General features: G+C 44.6%; 1 protein-coding gene across 1 annotated transcript in view; it reads right to left on the reverse strand.

The window, feature by feature from the left end:
• The window catches only part of col18a1a (collagen type XVIII alpha 1 chain a), a 60,219-nt gene extending 40,484 nt beyond the window's left edge, over nt 1–19,735 (reverse strand). The window contains exons 1-3 of the mRNA XM_040202061.2: nt 19,655–19,735; nt 18,640–18,854; nt 18,484–18,557 (exon numbers count right to left, since the gene is read on the reverse strand). Of these exons, the coding sequence (XP_040057995.2) occupies nt 18,484–18,557; nt 18,640–18,644 (79 nt within the window). The 5' untranslated portion in view covers nt 18,645–18,854; nt 19,655–19,735. The remainder of the gene's footprint in view (nt 1–18,483; nt 18,558–18,639; nt 18,855–19,654) is intronic.
• Between the last annotated feature and the right edge of the window lie 2,326 nt (nt 19,736–22,061).

Consider the following 22,061-nt stretch of genomic DNA (forward strand, 5'->3'; position numbering starts at 1 on the left):
GTCACGGTGTGATTCCCTCCGGGGGCCCGGCCTGGAGACGTCCTTAAGGGAGGCACTTACCCTCCGACTGGAGCCGCTCACCCGTTAATGATAAACGGCCGCGAGGTGGGAGAAGTTTAACCACTCGGCTCATGTATTGAATGTCTCTCACAACCCTCATTCAAGTCGGCCCGTTTCTTTTTTCTCTGTCACCTCGTGAAAAATGTCAGATTCCAGCCAAGGCCATGTTTAAATAAAGTCAACTAAACAAAAACTAAACAGCAGATGCCTCTCCAGAAAGACTCGTACGTCGCCGGCCAAGAACAAGAAGGATCATTTTGTGTTTTTCATCACCAGCTCAACGAGAACAATCCAAGAGAAATCCCAGCGGCCGCGACCTGCTCGGCTGGGCACTTGCCCCGAAAGATAGCAGAGTCCGACTAAGCAAAGATTCCAATTGTACATCATGTAAACACACTGATTGACTTCGGGGGGAAAAAATATCCTTTGACCTTTTTGTTTTTCTCTCAGAAAGGCTGCATTGGTTACTCTGACATGTCTTTGATAATATATACACAGTTTATTTGTCCCCCAGGGAGTCTTGCACATATTTATTTGGGATATTTTTATCATCATTATTTCCCAGATGAGAACAGGCACGAACGAGTTGCGGGTTATGAGAACTTCTGTGAATATAGTGTTTTCTCAGGGGATTCAAACCCCCCAAAACTCCTCCAAACTCAGCCTTTGCCCTGAGTCAGGCTAATACGTAACAATCTGAGAAGGCGTACGCTGTCTATTGCTATGGTGCTGTATCTGGAAATGAGATGTAGGACTAGAAGCAGCCTCTTATGTTGTTAATACAAGTTTGTTTGGGCGGGCTTTGTCCCCTTAACATGAAAAAACCAAACAAACAGAAACCTCCTTATCGCGACCTCAAATGTCAAATTCAGTAAACGTGATTTGTAGAAAACTCCTGCCACACACTCTGAAAGTCTGGCTGGGCTTCAGTGGTGACCTCTGAACTATTTCTCACCCATGTAATGAAACATGGAAAGGTAGACAGACTGGGAGACTTGGCTTCGGTACAAACCGCCTGTCATCCATCTGCCAGGAGCGGATTGACGCCGCGATGCGCCCAGGCGTGTATTTACAGGAGAGGGGTTTTTTTTTTTTTATTCCATTCATCATTTGGGGTAATTAATGTTCACTTCACACCACCTGCACACCGCGAGAGTCGCAGCACTTCGGTCTTCTTTCTATTTCTTTAAACATTTCTCATTTACGACACACACACACACACACACACACACACACACACACAGAGAGAGAGAGACCACCGTGTGAAATGTAAAGCTCATAATGAAGTTAATTTCGCTCCATGTGCCAGGGGGGGGAACAATCACAATAATGCATGTTAGATTCATTGCAGATGATGTCTCTGCGTCTCAGACAGTGTTTATTTCCGCTGGATGACTCACGAGTAAAACTTGAGTCAGGACAAGCAGAGGTGGGTCGCAGTTTCTCCCACTGGCAAACAGATGGGGGGGAAATCCAGTCGCTTATTTTACCAGTCGGTAACTCCGGGTTCTCCGGAGAAGGGTTTACAAACATTTATGCTGTTACAAACAGTCGTGCCGTGTTCGCAAAGGTTGATTAGAAATAACTTGACAGAACATTTGGAAAAGCAAAAGAGAGATTTCCTGTTTTAAATCTCCAAATTGAATGATGCCTCATCGGTGGATAGTAGATGGTCAAGAGGCAAGAATGAAGCCCCAGACTTTACAAATCATCGGGTCATTCCAGCAATGTCAGCCGGGCCATTTCCTCAGGCTGTTAATCCCAAAATGAGTGAGGCATGTTTTAAACATCAAAAGGTCCTGGGACCGTGGCCGTTGGGGGACCATTCTTCTGCGTCTGTGCAAATGAATGGGGGTCACTTCCCCAAGCTTTACTCATCCGACCAAGCGTTAAGTGCCCTCAATTGGTCTATTAGGGAGGGGGGAGACTATGTATATATTTATAAAATGAGTGCAACTCGTTTGTTAGGTGTAATACAGCTTCTTTGTCATATAAAGCTGAAATGACAAACCTTTCTTTAGGCCTCGCTGGTGTGAAGTAAACATGTGATGTTCTATAATGTACAGATTAGTGTTAAAATTGCATAAAAAAGATTTACAGCTTTGTTTCATGAAAATCGGTTGTGCGTCATATACAGGGGATCTGACTGCCACCAGAAGGGAATTAGGGAAATACATTGGAAAGTATTGTTTTGATTCATACTGACCTGTTCTGATTCGACTTTGACAATTTAAATGCATCCTATTGATTATGGACAAAGAATGTCAAGCTAGTATAATATGCACTGAACAAACGGGTATGAAATGACCAAAAACTAAAAAAATTGCAATCAATTCAGTTTTAGCTGTTGTTCATTTGAAATGATATGTATCAATAAAATGATAAATAGGCCTCAAAATAAAGGAGTGTTAAACGTGTGATAGCACCACTCACCTCCCCTCCCCCCCGCCAATGACCTCGACCCGACCACATACAATGATTCAAATGGCAGTCTAAGACATATATCAGCGAAAGAAATGTTTGGAACGTACTGAGATAACAGAAGTAGGTTGTGCTTCAGGGGATCTTCTGATAGATTAGTTACACAACGTCGGCTCTATCGGTGATGACTCTTAAAGAAGGATTTGAATATTTCACTGACAACTTTCAAGCCTAAAGGGCGTCAGACCGGGTCTGTACTCATCACATGACTCACCTTCTTAGGGGTTCATCAGCACTCAGGTGCAAAAATACATTCAACTTATTTCCAAGCACACCAAACATGTGGAACACACTTTTCCCACAAAAAGGAATATCAAAGGCAACTGTCCCCTTAGCTCCGCCGATCTTGTTGTGGAAGAAGAAGCTGGATCACAAAGGAGGAAATGATGTGGCTTTGCGTGCTCAGTGGAACTTGATCTCCATAATCCACTGTAAGCACAGAAAGTGTTTGCAGATGAAAGCCCTCGTCCAAGACAAGACAATACAAGCATGCAGCGGCAGTGGTAATAAAACCCCCAGAAAACCGCTGACTCAGTACCAGCAACCTGCAGAAAAAAACACAACAATCAGGTGAATGTGTTTTAGCTCCTCATTCGCAGCAGAGAATCCTGACATATTATTCATGGTTCATGTTGGGCAACTACAGGGGGGCCGTTTCTAAGATACGGGGAAACACTGGTGTTAACAACGCGTCTCCGCTCTCTGCTGAACCAGCCGTCACACCCACGAGCACTGCCAACGCCGTTTGCGCTGTTAGCTGCAAGCCGTCGCTTGAAAGAAGTAAAGAAAACGTTTGTCCAGGTAGGGACAGCAAACAGTGAATGCAGTTCATTCGTGAAGGTGTTTATTTGTCTCTCATGCCTTTTAGACTTAGTACTGTACACATGACATTTGATTTTTATTTCAGACATTTCGTAAACACACATGGCCAACAGAACGCTGTACTTGTGATGCCAAGATCTGTTCTTTATTCTTTCAACTGATGCCAGAAGACAAACAAAGGCCCCTCCAGACACTACTGGGAGTGGTGTTCCTGTTGTGACAGGACAACAATATAATATGAAAAATGAATGAAACAGACTCTGACCAACACAGGTCTTTCTGCAATGTCCATCTTTTCAATCTACACCTAAAGAGCCTTCGTACTCAAATGTCAATTTCTAACCCCCAAAGTAAAGACATTCCTTCTCAAATTATCCCATTAGAACAAAGGCCTCTCGACAAAAAAAAAAAAATGGGACAAAAGGGAGAAAAAAGCATTCCGATCGTGTTGGCTCAGGCTTTGAAATACCAAAATACTGCATGTGAAAGAGGAAGGCAGGCAGGCGCACCAGAAGTACGGCCCCGGGGCTTTGGTTTTGTGTGTTTGGTCAGAGAGGGCGGAGTTCTTCTACCACCTACAGCTTCCTGGAAGCAGCGCAGTGCAACTCGGCCTCGTTGTTGGCCGGAAGTCTGTGCATTCGTTCCTTTGACGTCTGGAAACAGTGGCACATAAACAGCGTTGCAGTCGAGGCCGACCCTTCCAGTACCGCATCACATCCCTCGAACCCCGCCAAGTCATGTCCACAGCAGGCCGCCAAGGACTAACTGCTGTAGGATTTAAGACAACTCCCACCCAGGATCGTACGGTGGGGATATCAGAGAACAGCATTAGTCACTGCGAACGCCTCCCATTTCCTTTGAGAAGGAAAACTGCCACGAATAATGAAGATTCATTACACACTGCATGTCGAGATGTGGGATTCGAGAGGGGGAAAAGATGGAGGTGTTTTTAAACCCTTACGTGATTTAGTTCACATCTGTAACACTTTTATGAAGCATCGGGAAAACAAGTTCAGCTGACAGAGTAGGAGGAGAGAGACGGGAAGGGTTGTTTGTCTTCTGCCGGAGAACATAATGTTGCAACTGTCTTACTGAGGGACGGGATCATTTTAACAGACCTACAGAGATTTCCATCAGCGTCCTCGCATTTGTCATGTCGCTGAATGACTACAGATAGACAGTCTTATTTGAGAACAGAGGTCCTCGTCTCTGTCCAAGACCAGATGGAGACCATGAAGCTGGGCCTTGTCAGAGCACCAGACGACCTGGTCGCATGATTCATGCAGAAAGATGCAAGTACAACTACCTTTTTAGACGTGTTTCAAGGACAACTAGACAAACAGTAAAACTGACAAACATTACCAAAACCCCCTCATGGAGGCTAAAAACTGTCCGAAAGCATTGTGTCCTATAGACACAGTGACACCTTGTAGAGTTTGGGCGCGGTGTCCATGTCTGGCCATCCGAATGCATGCTCTCTTTACTTGACCCTCTTTCTGTCCCTTGCATGTTAACTTTTATGACGCGGTCCCTAAGAGAAATGCGTTGGGTGTGGAGGACACTTAAATGTTCACAGGCTGTCCTTGGAGACGAAAGACAAGATGGGAAGGCGGCATCCTTTCATCCCAAGACATCAAAGATCGACGGAGCTGAGTGGGCAAACCCAGACCCACAAGTACAGAGCTGAACAACTAACACATTCCACTGCTCTCACACACACACACACACACACACACACACACACCACCCCCAATGCAACCGGATTTCTTTTTCTTGGAAGGCCTGCTCTGTACCTGACACATAATGGTCTGTCTCTGCAATGCGATTGACATCACACAGTGTTACTGTCAATGCTGCAGAGGGCCGTAGGTCCCCAAACCTTCTCCCCTGCAGCTATCTGCACTATATATTTTGCAAAGAGCACCATCACTGAATTGTACTTAGAACCGCCCGGGATAATTGGGATTGGTTTAAAGAAATACAAACCAGCCCGAGCGTTGTATTTCCCCCTGAAATACCAGAATGATCCTGTGTGGAGCCAGACCTTTCATTGGGGATGACAGGTGTCATCCGATTGGACGGGTAGGACGGGCGATAGCACTACGATGGCGATGGAAATGTATTAGATTACGGATATTTTCCTCTGGAAATGATCTTCCCCTTATTGAAAACCTTCCGGCTGCTTATTCACTGGCACTAGGCACTGAAGCTCTGTGGTCACTGATTCTACAGCAAGCTGACAAGTCATATCGGACAAGTTTCTTTAGAGGGCTTTCTAATATCTCACATGTTTTTTTTTTTTAATTGTCAACATTTGAGCTATTCTCTCTGAACACGGACTGTACAAGTCGGCCTTCTTGCTCGCTGGGATCTGTGTCACTAAGGCGAAACGCAGACTGGGTCTCAGCGTCCCGCAGTGATTCGGTTGGATGGTGGGAGACGTGAGTAAGAATACATGGCTATTGTCCTCCCTGAGACATTCCCCACACGCTGCGACCATTCACCAGGGCGACTCCACGGAGTGTGAGCGAGCCAGAGAAGGCATGGCGGGCCCTCGCTCAGCCTTCAGCCACTGAGCTTATGGCCATTTGGACTCACTGAGGGGGAGCAGAGATGAAATGAAGCCGGGCCTCGGGAGAAAGGGGGGGTGTGAGGGAACTTTTTGAGTGACGGAAATCCTTAACCTTAGGTTTAGGCAATGGAGCTACAAGGTCAGCTTGACATAACATATAAGTGCACATTTTTCACCCTCCTCGCTGTGAAAAGATCCAAAGCAGGATCCCATGGTAAAAGTACAGGAAACGATCCGTCATGGCTTGTTAGCATGTCATAGGCGTTCATGAGCATTTAATAACCCCTGGGAGGGCTCTGGACTTCCCCTATGGTGTCTCACGCCTTCACTGAATCAAATTGGATTACAGGGATTTTTAAAGGAAATTGTAAAGCCCTCGAGTTTCAATGAAATGAAAATTGATTTTAGCCTTGAATCTCAATAAAATGCAAATAACTTTAACAGGTGCAGATTTCTATGAGTAATGAGAGAGCTGATCTTATGACCATGCTACGCTTTTGAGCGCGGATCAGTCCTATTGGGTAACGCCCCGGTAACCCAATAGCAACGTTCGCTCTGTGGGCCTCTGCGGCGATGTGTGTCCAAATACCCGAGCGGTGGCGGGAAGAAGAAGGCGTGTGGACGGTAAGGAGCAGGAGGTGGAGACAAACGCACACCTGATGTTAGCCGACACGTCCAGATGGCTTTTCCCCCTGGCACTCACACACTATGATGGACGCACACCTGCCCACCTCGTCCTGCATCCTTGGATCAATCGTCAGCTCTCCACTGAGAGCATCAAGGAGTCAATTGTTACCAGCGCACTTTTCACCCTATTGTGCATTTCCAGCTAAGTTTGTAACTCCTGGAAAGTGTCCAGCCTCTTAAACAGAGTTCCTGTGGACCCCGGAAAGACAGAACTCACCACATAATTTCTGTCCTGGCCGGAGACGTGGTCAGGAGGCTGAGGACGAAGGAGTTTTAGGGGGAGGGGAAGTGAGAGGTTGTTGGGGGGGGGGGGGGATGAAAACTTTGATTAGGGCAATGTTTCAACAGGGCCCTCCTTGTCACATTCTGAAACTTTACAGGGGATACGAAGCAAACATGCCCGAGTGCTTCAATCATTCTGCCTTGGTGGTTTATTGGACAATATATCCAGTTTAGTTGGTCTTTACTTGAGCACTTCAGCAGTTTTCTTCTGGGTCCGTGCTGTTAAAACAGCATTTACAAGCATTAACTCTTAAGGAAATTAAACAGAATCATCCTGCTGATTAAGGGAGACATTTAAAACATACAGTTGCAGATCTCTTATAGGAAATCAGCAGTCTTCTAGCAGTTTTTCGTTGAAGGTGTGAAAAATGACTAAGATGACTATAACCTGACCCTGCATCTCTTCCTATTGTTCCTGGTGTTACGCCCAAAACATTAGAATCAGAATGAGGTTGAACCAATATCATGACTCAGAATTGAGGTCGAGGACAAGTTTTTTCCAAAAACAATAAAAGACCGTTGAGAAAAAACAAATAAATCACTCGGATATTCATATTTTTCATTCATTCATAACCACATGTAATACCTGAAAGTCTTGGGCATCTGACGGTGCACTCGTAATAGCGAGCCAGATTTCTGCAGCTAAAACAACAATCTTTAAAACACGAGCTGAAGACAGCTTTTCAAAGAGTCTGGATTATAGGAAACATGTGGAGAAACATTCTTTTCCTAGACAAATGGAACGGAAACAACAAACTCCACACAAACACACCAAAGAGCGTCTATGTAATGAAACCACCGGGGTCCCACATTGTGGGCTTGAGCTCTAGTCTTCCCACTTCACCCGGTTTTCACAGCAGCTTTGTAACCTATTTCACTCAAGCATAAAACCACCAGGAACATACCAACAAGGGATGGAAACAAATAACTGAAACACTGATTCTGTTCCTACAGGGTCTAGTATACAGGCAAATATAACCATATCAACATTAAAACTTTAATTACCTTACTTTCAATAGTATACCGTCACAGCAGTAAATAAATAATAAATAGATTTTTAAAAAGTTGAATAGCTTAGGCAGGTTAAGGAACCCTGCCCAGATTGTTGAACGTCTTTCTCCCAGATAATTATGTGTTATCCAGCAATCATTATGCATCAAAAAGAATATAAACTTATATTGATTCATTTTGTAAGTGATTCAGTTCGGGCTGCATTAAGTGTAAGATGTCTACATTGAGGAACATTTTCATCAATTTAAAGCATACTGGTTGGAATAAAAAAATACATTCTGATAAGGACTAAGGTATAATAGCATACATATGATTTATCAAGAATCAAATTGAATTGAATAAAAGTGTATCACTACTGGACATTGAATTGAAGCAGGCTGCAGATTTATTCTGAAGCAGCTGCAAAAAGAGTCCTGCAGCTTTGACTTGAATAATGAAACTGCGATCAATAACTATTTTTGACCAAAACTGGGAACTCAGTTTTGGGTCTTCATAACTCTATAACTTGCTGTCGCTTGTTGGCTCTATGAGGTGCTTTGTGGTCACATTCCAAGACATGCTCATATCTAATAAAATAAAGGCCCACCTCTCCGGCGTGCAGACTGTCCACTGACAAACTTCCCAGGCTATCAGCATTCTTAAGATTCTCGTGCCAGTCACACAGGACAATTTATTGACTGACCATGTAACAACCTTGATGCAGTTTCAACACAGAACATCCAATGTTTATTCTACTTTAACATCATGCAATGACCGTCACCTCAATACAGTGCATTGTACAGTGACCATATTACAAAGATTCCATAAAACTTGCACCTTGGGGGGAGGGGAAGGGGGTTGGCTGAAGTAGGTTAGTTTTCATCACCCTGAATGACTACATTCAAGAACTCAAACATCAAAGGTCTCCGAAAGAAGCCTGGATCATTAGCTACAAATTATGAAGCCCATGTCCGGGCATGTGCCGACACATTGATTCCCCAAGCGTAGTCCAGATGCTGTTATCCAACATGAACAGAGTTTGTACGCTGGGTTTTATCTTGAAAAGTGTTTTGTCAGTGTTTGACAAAGACCTTGAATGCTTTGGTCTGATAGTGCATTAATAATCAACAACCGCAAAACGTAAAAAGTCGTTCCCACATGTACGTTTGAGGTGTGGGAGATGAGATAAGGGCGCCAACATTTTCCCCAATCTCTCACTGATTTCACACTGGCATCGTGCAGTGCTTGACAGATGCTGACATTAACATTCCTTGACGCTGTCTTTAATTTAAACCTTCTCTAATTTCCCCCTTTTTCATCATCCTAAGTATTCTCATATTAGAACCCTTTCTGTCCCACAAACTCTAGTTTGGATTATATTACAGTTTTAAAGCTTTGAAGTGGTAATTTTAAGGAAACCCTTCCGTTGAGCGTTTTAGACAAGATCCTCTCTGGAAATGTAAAGGAAAGCTTTGAAAACAAGATACAAGATATTGTATCCCCTTGCTATTGATTTTCATTGCCCATTATATCCTCATATCCCCATGAATGCACAAATTCTACCCGCCCCCACAGGTGAACCAAGCGGATAGAAATGCTGGCACAAGGTGCACATGTGCACAGCAGTTTTCAGCACAGTCAAAAATGAATTTCCCGTCCGCCCCTGAAAGCATAAGTATAAAAAAACATGCCCGGCGAAAGATGTGGGCTTCATGTGGAAAGAATGTGCATGCAGATCTCATTTGTGTGTTGTGCAAGGAGCAGGACGGTTAAATCAGTCCGTTTGCCGGTCCCCGTCTTTGTCTACATGCCGGTTCTTTGAAAAGTGCGAGGCCTCACTCAAGTGTTGAGTTCAGCTTTGCACAGCACTTCGAGGACGTGTCAATGCAGATCAACACTTTGACAGTAAATCCAACCATGAAAGGGGGACGTAGAGTCCTTTTTTTCTGTCACAAAGCTTCCTCTTTGCATGGGAGGGGATCATGGGCGCGGACCCTTGACGTCCAAAGCGGACTGATACGAATTCCACAGTGGAGACAATAAAATGAAAGCAAATCAAAGCAGGGGATGTGTGCTCCAACACTTATCTACCCTGCACCGGACAATCACACATGGAAATGTGTTTTAAGTGGACGGACAGCGAGTCAGTTGAGGCAACGCTTAAAGTCTTGCTCACCACTGACAGCACTACCCATTTCTTTATTCCTAATCCGTGTTACTTAGCTACAGAGCACCAATCACATCCAACCCACGGAGTTTAAGGGAAGCCCGAACTTTGACCGTTCTCTCCGTCCCGAAAAGGCAAAGTCTCACCGTCAACCAGAAAGAAGAGGGGTGTTGACAGGGGCGCAAACTTTTACCTTACGAGGCCCAACACCTTCAAACGCAGCGGCAGTGAATAACACCGGCTAGCTTATACTTCACCTTCAGCTGACGCTTACAGCAGATGAAGAGAAGTGAGTGGGACAGCGATGGCTTTCATCGACAAGACAACATCAGGACCCTCAATTAGTACGGGCCAGACGAGGGTCCAGGGTGCCAGCGCGCATTGTTCCCTCCACCGGGCCCTTCAGCACTAAAACCCACAGGTCAAGCTCTTCCTCTGCTTCAGCTTAATCCAAGCAGAGGCATGTTATAATCCACGTGATGGGGCTTTGGTGAGCTGGTACACCAACTTGATTTAAAACAAGTGAACTCAGTGAACCTGCTGAAAAGTATTTTGACCCCGGAGCCACAATATATGTGAATATTTTTTATATTTCTCCAGGTACTGTATTTCACAAATGATAACCAACACAAGTGGTAGGACATGGACGCCCTCGACCCTATCAGATATTAAACATTGATAATGCTCAGTAGTTCAACAGGCGAGAGACAGGAAATATGTAGTTTCAGGGCAGAATGCAGACGTACAAATTGACTGTTAGAAATCAAAATATAAACTAAGGTTGGAGAATTTATTCTCAAATACAACCCGTCACCCGGAGATCTAATCTATGTATAGTGTGCCACAGATCTAACCATTCCCACCCGGGGGGCATTCAGAGAGCAGTGCCCTTTTCATGCTTTCAGAGTTTCACTAAGAGAGAAAAGAGAAAGGGAGGAAACCAGAGACTGAGTGAAAAGAAGCACAAAAGCCACCAAGGCCCGAGGCTAGCGTGTGCCTGCTTAGGGGTCCAGACTCCGCAAGCCAACAGTGGGCTGCCAGGTCCAGTTGGGTCGTGTACTGTTTCCATACATAGACTCTTGTTGGTTATTTCCTGTCTATCAGATACATGGTGTATGTGTACTTTGGGAACCAATGGGCCTGATCCTGTAGTCTTTTTTTGTTTGTAACAACTTAAATCTTTTAACCTTTAGATCTCCGTGGGAAAGATCTGCGTGGATAAACGTTTGTATGTCTCCTCTGCTATAAACAGGTTGTCTGGCAACGTTTTGGTTTTTCTTCTTGGATAGTGAATGTGACCGGCTGCTGATAAGAGTGCTACATACTCACTGAACTAACAAGCTTAGTAACTTTTAGAATATGTATAACAAAGGGTGAAAGATTCTGTGAGAAGCAAAAAGCAATACGTTGTCAGAACAGTAACATCTGTGCGCAGGCTCACTCTCGTTTTATGGTTATGAGCCTAAATACATACAATTTGATGTTCCTAATGCACGCGTTAAAGGTAAGACACTGCATGGTCCTTGTTGAGAACTCTATTAATTCAAGTTGCAGACAGTTGCAGACAGTTGAAATGGCCGAAAGGCGCTGCTGATACACCTCCTAAACATGCTGTTAGTTTAGAAGAAATGATGTTTTGCCGAGAGATGTGAGAGGAGATGATGGATGCTGACACCGTCACCATGATGCAGTGTGTGGCATTCTCGTATTGCATTCTTCTTCCTTCATTCCTCTTTTCTGAACTTGGGCGGACGCATTCAAGACAGGAAACTAACGGTGACAAAGACTTTACAGTGTAAAAAACCACCCCGCAAAAATGACACGGTTGTAAACTGGACTTATAAAACCACAGGGTCCCATTGAACTGACTGAGTTCCTGGCATGTTTCACTAAGTCAAGTGACCAGCGAGGGGGGAATTTGACTGCGGTCCCTTCGGCCCGTCCCTCAGACCGATAGCGCCGCTGTCTCAGAAGAGGAACCGCCGTTCACATCTTTCACTGGACCTCTAAATGTTTAACGTCCCCCCCGGTTGGCCTATGGTTCTCCTCTCTAAACCTCTCAATGGATGGCACTGTGCCACCTGGCCCATAACAACAGCCGAGTGAATCCAGGGCACCCTTTATTGTCTGCAAGCTCATGATTCACACAACAATTAGCAGCATCCATGTTACGAGCAACAGAGGCATTCACTTTGCAAAGATCCAAGCTCGGCACATGATCCGACAGGAGCTTGAGTCTTCAGCAGTTATGGAATGTAACTAAGTACATTTACAAAAGCTGTTAGAGGTTTGATTCTGGGAGGTCAGATTATCCAATATTTTCTTATATTTCAGCACATTTTGTCTCTTTCCTCTCACATTAATAATCTCACGACTAAAGCAACAGGCTGATGCATCAGTAGTAGGGCTGGGAAGTAACCATATACCAACATTTTTTAAATGTGCGATAAAGATGGCAATAACCACTGTGGTCTGTGTACATTTACTTATATTTATTTGGTACTTAGTTACTGTGGCCTTTTTTTTTTCTTTTCTTTTTTTAATTACTGTGGACTTTGCACTCGTTTATTTTAATTTCTTTTAAATCTTATTCACTTGCTGCTCTTATTTTTTGTTCAGTTCAAACTATATGCCGGAATAAGATTTCTGAACCTTATGAATTTCTCACGTACCGTTCATACCGGCCATAACAACGGAAATTGCTCTTCGGCAGGCGGCAGAATTTATTTTTATTTATTTTATTATTAAGTCCTCAAGTAGCGCTTGGCAATCGTCTAATGTGTTTTGAGATTGAATCATGGTTTTAACTTCATACCGACAATAAATAACTATTTGTAAAGCTAATAATTGTACATTTATCAAAAAATTACCCCGCCGCACAAGAAGTGACTGCTACATGAAAACACGGAAAAGAGCGATACAGGAGGAACAATGAGAGACCAGAGACGCACCAACACAACTTGTGCCCAAGAGAGGAGCGGTGTCTGTTCGGAGGGTTTTCGGTTTTGGAAAATCCAACGTTACTTACACCAGCAAAAGATTTATCTCAAGTCTATCGAGCCTCTGGTGGCAACACTAGCAGCCACAACAAGCTAACAGGCTAACTAGCTAACAAGCTACCTCGCAGGCCAGTTGCGAGCGAGTTGGCCGGTGAGCGGCGAACAGCTGTTCGGGTAGCCGGCGGTGCTTTTTGGGCTCGATGAATGAATGTGTTTACTTGAAAAAGCAATACCGTCACATACCGGGATACCGTCAGAATCTTTCTAAATACCGTGATATGGATTTTTGGCCATACCGCCCTGCCCTAATCGGTAGTATTGACTTTTAGTAAATCAGTCATTGGAATATCCATTATTCTTAGTTCACAACCCGAGTACACCTGGAAAGTCCCCCCCTCAGTTTGGGACAGGTTCAGTGAAGACAGCCCATGTTGTCAAACCCCAAACCAAGCCCCAAGTCCTACTTCCGGGAAGTCCACACCGTGGAGGACAGAGGTACAAGACTCGGCAAATCCCTCTTTTGTCACAGGAGCTCCAGGCTTGATGGTAATCTCTCCGTCCCATGGGATTGTCCTCAGTTCACACCCCCATGGTGTGAGGGGGTAAAAAAAAAGACAGAAGTGCCTACAGACATGGCAGCCCTTGAAGGACGGGTGAATGAGTGGAATTCAAGGATGCCCTGAAAAGCAGCCTGCACATGACGAGAGTCAATCAGGAGATAAGACGCGGAGAGCGAAAAGAGGGATATAACCACAAAGTGAGGGTCGAAACGCACAATGACATTCCCCAGAGGGGCCTCGTGAAATGCTCAATGGTCTTTTCATTCATTAAAAAAAAAACCGCATTGGGTGGTAGCTCTTCTATTAACAATGTTCACATATTAAAATATGCTTATTTCAAGTCTGGATCTGAAAAGCGCCTTTAAAGTAAAGTCAGCGGGTGGTGTATGTGGTGGTCTTGGTCACTCGGAATCAGCACTGGTTCATAGACACTGAAAAGCTTATGGTATAGATTTCTTTGGACTGGAGAATGTAAATGGGTGGCGGGGGAGGCGGGGGGGGGGGGTCTCTAGTTTCATGCCTCCTTGTGTTCAGCAGGCTGTCAGTGAGGACAAGTGAACACTCCCTCGCGCTGGTGACGGGAAGGGGGGGGGGGGGAAGTGCTAGGTAGAAGGATCTGGTTTCCTTTGCTGGAGCCAAATACGGCTTTGTGGTGGAAAAAAAAAGAATCTGCACCTGGTGGCCATGGCAACCGGCGTTCACCCGGGCCACAGCCTACGGCGCTGACGAACCCTCCACGGGCAGTAGGAGTGAGCCTGACATGTGGTGGTCTCTGAAGAGGCGAGTAGCTGTTTGCCAGCTCTACAACAACACAACGTGTTTCTACGCAGCAGCTGCTGTGTTCGTCCACCGTATTTCATTCTGGAGGCTTTTCTCGCTGCGTTGGCTTGGTAGCTTGCTCTGACATGCTGCAGTCCATGAGCACTCCTGCAACCAAGTTAATGGAATTCACATCTGCACACGGAGAAGCAATATCTGTCTCGCTACAGAAGGCATCTCCTCGTCAGAAGGAATGGAAATGTTTAACTGGAGCCACACAGGGCTCACTTTTACTTTTGTTGGTAATACATAAGCTTTTCAATGTTCCCTCTATATGTTCAGATCCTGCGAACAGACCCTGTATATACAGTAGAGTCCTGTTATTTGCAGAGCGTCACGCCTCGCACTAACATCTATTGCCGCTAAGACCGGCGGGTAAGTGAGGGTTTTGCCGCAGAACAGGAAAGAGGTGCTGGGAGGTAAGAGGGCACTGAGTGTGCCATTAGTGCTGGAGATGGTTGGGTGTACAAAACAAGTGGCCCTACAAATCCTCTTCTCTGGGATCACAGGCAGTAATTACGGTGTACCTCTGTGTTTTGCCGCTGTCAACATCAGGGACGGCGTGACAGAACAGCCGAGCGCACCAGAAGCTGATGAGCGGTGGGAGCACATAAAAATGCAAATAACAGCTGTCAGCTACATTCAGAAGGATGCTCTGCAGTGAGAGGCATGCAGGGGTACCAAGTACTAAGCAGAGTTCACAAAACAATGTTGTCTTCATCGTCTTGTCACTGTTGACATTTTTTAGTATTTGTCACGTCAGCTAACATTCACAGAACTTACTTATGTAAGCAATCTGGAGGTACAGACCTGGGATAGATGCACCACACACACAAGAAACAAGCGCATATGAAAAGTTGTTATATTCAGGTCATGTGGCAAAAGCAAATAACCGTCCTCTTTTCAGTTGTTCATACCAAGCAACAGGCAATGTGATTTTAAATTAATTCAGCAAGCAGAAGCTCACTTCACTTTGATGAATGCCTTCTCTCTCTCAATGTTTTCTAGTGGTTGGTGTGTGTGTGTGTGTGTGGTCGGGTGTGGTTAGATAAGATCTACCACGATAATCTTTTGTTGAATCTAAAAGAATTTAAGATCAATTTAAGATCTTCAGTGGAATTTTCTACATTATTCCAACATCTGTAGACAATATTTAATGACAGAATTAGTAAAAAAAATGTGCAAGACATAACTTCATGCTTCTGTTGTGTACATGGAGCATAATTAAGAAAACGTGCTCGGTGACATGCGGCCAATTCTCAAACTTGGCCACGTCTTTTAAAGTGCAGCACAGATACACAACTGCTCGGATTCATTACAGGATCCAGATGGGCTGAAGTCAGTAATCAAAGCAGGATGCGACCACCATGTCTCTCTTATAAAAACACATCCACATTGAAGTAAACTACAGCATTTGTACATTTCCTTTTCAATCTTCTTAGTAAGTGATTCTCATAAAAACTCACATGTTTGGTGTGCGTGTGTCCCAGGCCTTAACCAGCTGTGCTGCCTTAGAGTGTGGTCCTGTTACGCTGTGTGAGTTTGAAGAGGCCGGCCGAAATGACCTTGTAAACATTGTTGTGACAGTCTTTATGGAGCTCGCTGGGTCTCCAGTGTTTTTACAGCAAAGGCTGAAATGGGATTTTAAAAGGCCGCTCGAGTCCATTACTGGAGTGTCCGAGGGTTGAAATGAAATGATCAGCAACGGGCTGGATTCTCTCTTGTGTCTTTGTGAGTGGCAGACAAAAGTGAATAAGGGCACACGTGCATAAAGGAGGCGTCGGTCGCATACGTCAAAGTTTAAGAAAAACATATTTTTTTTTAAAAAGAGCCGGGGAAGGGAAGTACAGACACCCGCTTGACATTCTAAACCACCTCCACCCAAAAACCACACGAAAGCCAAACCCTGAAATCCACGAGCCCAACTCGACGCACAAAGAGACCGACACAATGCGACTGAACATCGCTGGACGGAGCTTCCGAGCCTCCATGCGAGGGCACCTCCAGGGATGTCGATCAGGAATAAGTAGGTTTACCCACTAGAAAATCCAGGGATTAGACATCACAAGGTTCACTGAGTCAGACGAATCCGTGCACAGTCGCCCCATTTATTTCATGTGAGAGTTACACTGATCCTAACAGGGGCTCCAATCTAATAGCTGTTCGCCACAGGACGCCGTTTTATTCCTGGAGGGGCGGACTTTGCCGAAACGCAGCACATGAGATGAAGAGTTTACCACAGCTGTGTATTTTCAGTATCTGTGTAAAACATATTTGACAATTCTCCTTGTTATTTCTGATTGTAAAAAGTCTATATACACTTTTAGAAAAGACACTATAACAGTGTTTGTGTATATGCGAACCTTAATGGTTCATATTGATTCTGGGTGTTCTGTAGTAGTAGTAGTATGTAGTATGTTCTGTAAGTTTTAATAATATGCCCAAAGATTCCCTGTCAGTCTTATAAAAAGTGTCTTCATACATATTTCCTTTACACGTGATGGGCTTTCACAAGGAGTGAACATTAAAGTTATCTTTGCTGCTCCGGCGGGTAAAAGAAAAGTTCAGATTCTTCATCTTCGGGCACATCTGAGATGTGGAAACAGATGTGACGCTACGTGACGTGTCACTGCACGTTTGTCAAACGTCACTCAGACCTCTTCCACCATATGCAACAGATTTAAAAAGAACTGTTAATACAAAATGAGATTAAATATGGACACTATGCTGAAATCTTTCTTCTGAAGCAGGTGAAGTACATGGTGATTTCAACATTTCGCTCTCCCAGCGCACTGAACGCCCCCCATTGACCACTTTCCCCACATACTTGTAATGGTTTTGCTGCACCTCCGGCCATCATGGCCTTTGCAGTGAAAAGAACCCCACGCCAACTGTGATTTCCAATGTGGCATCTAATTCAGCCATTAAATGGAACGGCGGGGTGTCCCCCTACAGCCATTCCCCTCCCCCCGCCCTCCCCTGCTCCCCTTCAGGCAAAACCACGCTGGGTGCATGTCAAAGATCACATGACAATAGGGATTCCTGACCCAGCCAGGGACTGGGAATGAATCGGACCTAATTCAACCATGTCGCAGGCGGCCAAAGGCATCGCTCTTCGGACGGAGTGGCAGGCCCTTTCAACCTGGACACACACGCGGACGGGACGGCATTCCCGTGAAAACGTCACACTGTTTGAGAGAACGGGAAATACGTTTTACCCTTTTTCAAATACGGGGTGCTTGCAAGTGTTTTCACTGCGGTAAAAGATAGAGAAGCAACAAGATGTTAATGAAGAGGAGAGGGCCAACCGAGAGGCCAAACTACTAGATGGGTCGGGTCCCTCAAAGCCCCTAGAACCTACTAGCGATCACAGCCAATCAAATATTAATCAGCGTCCTCTCGGTTTGCTCCCCCTATCATCTGACAGCAGCACAGACCACCAACTCAACGTTCACTAAATGGAGAACATCAGTGTGCTTCTTTGTTCAAATGGGCCGATCAGCTGGGCAGATAGAAGTATTCTGTTAGGTCGTTACACAGAAACATAAAGCCTTCAGGATTTAGATGCAGCCAGGACACACAACCCGTCCCAGACACAGAGCAAGAAAAGGCACAAAGAGGGAAGGAATGTAGCGTTGTGAGCACTGCAGACTTTGGACTTGAGCGTCCCAAAGCCTCTTTGATCTTCTCCGAATGAAGCAACTTTTTATTATCTCTGAATCATAACTGTTTATCTACCGGGTTTTGTAGCAACCGTGCAGGTCAGCCTGGTAGTGGCTGTTGGAATAAAAAGAAGACGCATGCAATCCAAGCACAAAAAGACAGCAGTGAGCAAACGGCATGCTCCACACCAACACCATGAGGGACAAGTGACCTTTTCATGAAGGGTTACAAATTGAGGCTAAATTGGGTAGATCATTTGCAGCAGCCTTCCAAAAATGCAAAAGAACCTTGGATGTAAAAAAACAAAACAAAAATGGAGCAAAAGGATATTATTATAAAGTTATAGAAGGAAGAGCTATTTCTGCAGCATGTAGCTCTTACCTGGCCGTTGCGCTGCAGCTGCGCCGAGCAGGACCAGGACGCAGCAAAGAAGGAGCTCCGGCCCGGAGGAACACCTGCAGGGGCACCAAGCGGTCACAGTCTCATCGGATCACTCAAAAGCTGCGGGAAAGTTTGCAACAAAAAAAAAAGCGGTACCTCATGGCGATCTCGTTTCGCAGATGCCGAGCGGGAGAAGGCTGCGCGGGCCGTTCGGAGGTGGCGGCGGAGGAAACGCGTGCGCAGCTTCCTCGGTGCGCGGCGCGGAGGGAACAGCTGATAGGGACTGCGCGCTTTGCTAGACAGGAGGGACGTGGTGGAGGGGAAGAGAAAAGGGACCTGCGGGAGTTCACATCAGGGACTTCCGCCAGGTCCTAAAAGGGAACATTTTACAACGCTGTAATACACTATGTAATAATTATAACAATTATTGTAGTAAAAATAATAGTAAGGTTAATTTACTAAGATAATTACAAAAAAAAAATTGTATGATCTACTTCTGTGTCTCTGGTGAAAAAACCTGTCAAGTTTAAAAGGAACAGTTCTTCCAAAAAACATTAAAACAATTTTTTTGTTTAGCTGTATTGTTACTATTTTAGTAGTTTGAGGAGGTGTTTTCCCCCTCTTTTCTACGATGGGATTACAAGGCACTGCTCAAAGCACCGGAAAACAACTCAACACATATTTGTTTCTGTCCAGAACTCCTGACCCGGTTATTCAGGATAGTCCAAACAAACTACTGTGAGCAGTTTCATGGGTGAGATAAATTGGTTCCTATACAATAAACTGCTCCCGCCGTTTGCCTCATAGTCCCATCACATTGAGGGGAAGGCCCCCCTATAGGGCCAATATCTCCAGAACGGCAACTCGCACTGAAACAATCTAGATTGATGAATAACACTACAGGTTAAAAGGAGAACAATATACGTGTATATTTATTTTTGGGGTGATCTGACCCTTTTAGGTCATGCTCCGCCACTCTCATTAGCTGAAGTGGATGTGAACAGATGACAAATGGCAGCACGAGCTGTGTAAACTTGAGTTTTCCACCGGAAAAGCTTGTGTCATTCATGCAGAGTTTACTTTGTCACTACTCTCTTGAGCTGTGGTGGGTTCACAAGACGGGACTTGACGACATAATGATCGCATGCAGGTTCAGTGAAGGCTTATTTACTTTGGTTTATTTTTGCTTAGAGGTAAGATGGAGGTGAGGAATCCACAATCAAGAGTCGGTTATATTTTCTTCATTTTTCTTTTGCGGTGTAAAAATAAAAGCAAATGTATTCCTGAAAACAGAAAAAAATAAAAAAGGAACATGGATGGAACATGGAACATGGAAAAACAACATGGATTATTCTATACAAAGAGATTAACTTCATCATCATAATGCATGACCACACTAAGCTTAAGTCTAAAATCCATACCACATCACATGCTGTACTATTAAATATAAAATGCCCACGTTGCAGGACATACAATGTTACGCTCCCTGGTGGCTCGACCTGGGGCGCAACATAAGGGCAACAGGTCAAGGCAAGTGAGGCGCTAGCCACACAAAATCCACTTCACAAAACGTAACAAAAAAGTATTTATTTTTCAAAAGAGCAACACAGGGATCAACAGGGACTGTCAGTGGCACCAAAGAAAAGAACAAAAACAAACGCCCCCCTCTTATTGACCGGTGCTTAGCACCCAAAAGTACAGTGGGTGGTGCTCACTCTAGCCTAGGGTACTAACAACAGGTACACCCACATGTATGCAATATGTAAATCCCGGAGTATCTTACCTGTCCTCATTGACCCTGTGCGCACAAGCAAAAGATATCACAAAAACACCAGTAGGCTGTTACTAATTCAACTCTACCACAAGACAGTGCTCTTCCTGCTGCGGGCCCAGCTCAACACAAAAGGGCCCTCCCCACTCAAAACAATCACTGACTATATAAAGGGGAATGGTTGATGGGAGATCTGGAACAGGTGTGGTGATTGGACGAGGGGAACCAGGTGTGCACATCTGTGAAGTGAGAGAATGGAAACAGAAGGGGGAGACAAAAACACACACCAACAACACAAAAAAGAACACCATATCGGTAGACCTATACCCATAGAGCACTGTACGTAACATACAATATGTTATGAAAATAACAATACATGACAGGAGACATGAGTTTGTGAAAATGAGAAGAGGTGACGCTCTCAATACTACAGGCTGTATTTGATGTGAAAATGATTTCAAAGAGGAGTTAGTCCCATTTCTCGCCCTGCGATTGGCTGGCGACCAATCCAGGATGTACCCTGTCTATCGCCCGAAGTTGGCTGGGATGGACTCCAGCCCCCCCGCGACCCTGTGTGCAGGATAAGCGGTTTGACAATGGATGGATGGATGGTTAGTCCCATTTCCACCTTCTCTCTCTCTCTCTCTCTCTCTCTCTCTCTCTCTCTCTCTCCTGCTTGTTGAGCTTACACGAGTTGACCAGCAGAGGGCGAAGTCGGCGTTCTTCTCTGCAGAGGATGCAGCCATGTTACAGTTCACTCTTCATTGTGTTCTGTCGGTTCTACCTTCCTCCTCGTCTGTGTCGAACATACAGGACTGAAGAAACAACAGTGACAGTGAACTATTCAACTTTTTTTGACATATGCTTTTGGGTTTGTTTCTGAATCGTTGTGAATGTGAAGATGTTTGGCAAATACACGAAACCCAAAAGAAAAGTAAACAAAAAGATGCAGCTAAATATAAGCACTGTAAATAAAAGCTCGATCACATTGCCGGGGACAAGAATGAAGACTTTTAACAGCACAGACGTGTACTGATGCATGTCTTGAATCTACACGTTATGATTTGAGCATCTTTAGCATTTATTAGACATAGGTACTCATAGTAGCTCCTCCACAGGTACCAGTTAGTTATGACTTTATTTGTTTCAAAGGACAAAGCTCCTCTGGCAATCTGCATCCGACGGTATTAGCGGCTCTATCCACAGCCACAGGATACTGTTCGAACACGTCCACACCTCTGTGGATGTCTGCTTTGCTCACATTCCGATGTCAGGGAAAAGAAAAGCTAAATTGTCTGTTAAATGCTGTGCCGCAGTGTAACCTTACAGAGAGCAGGGCCGACCGCAGCTCTTTGATGAAAGCAAAACCTCAATAATTATCAGCTGATGAGGGTCACAGCTGTAATCATGTCATCAAGTGTTTGGTTCTATTTCCTTTTATTTTGATGCTGGACCATAGCAACAATGGAAGACTTGCTGCGCTACATGATCACAGGTTATTTCATGCAGAATAAAAACTTAGTTACTCAATTATTTCAGAATATATTCATATATCTGATGAAAATGCTCAACTCTACATGGTGTCCAAGAATAATAATATCACAACACTGCTTATATAACGGGTTCAGTGCCCACTCTGTTCTGAGGTCACTCAAAGTCCCAAGTAAACAAGCGAGCCTCAAACTACAGAGGACAAGGGAGGTTGTTTTTATGTCACATTAAACTGTCAAGTACTTTCTGACTCAAGAGAAACATTAAACATCTGAATTTCAATTTCCGTTCTGCGAGTCCTGATAACATAACATAA

The sequence above is a fragment of the Gasterosteus aculeatus genome, chromosome 16 (assembly GCF_964276395.1).
Source record: "Gasterosteus aculeatus chromosome 16, fGasAcu3.hap1.1, whole genome shotgun sequence".
NCBI classification, from domain to species: Eukaryota; Metazoa; Chordata; class Actinopteri; order Perciformes; family Gasterosteidae; genus Gasterosteus; species Gasterosteus aculeatus.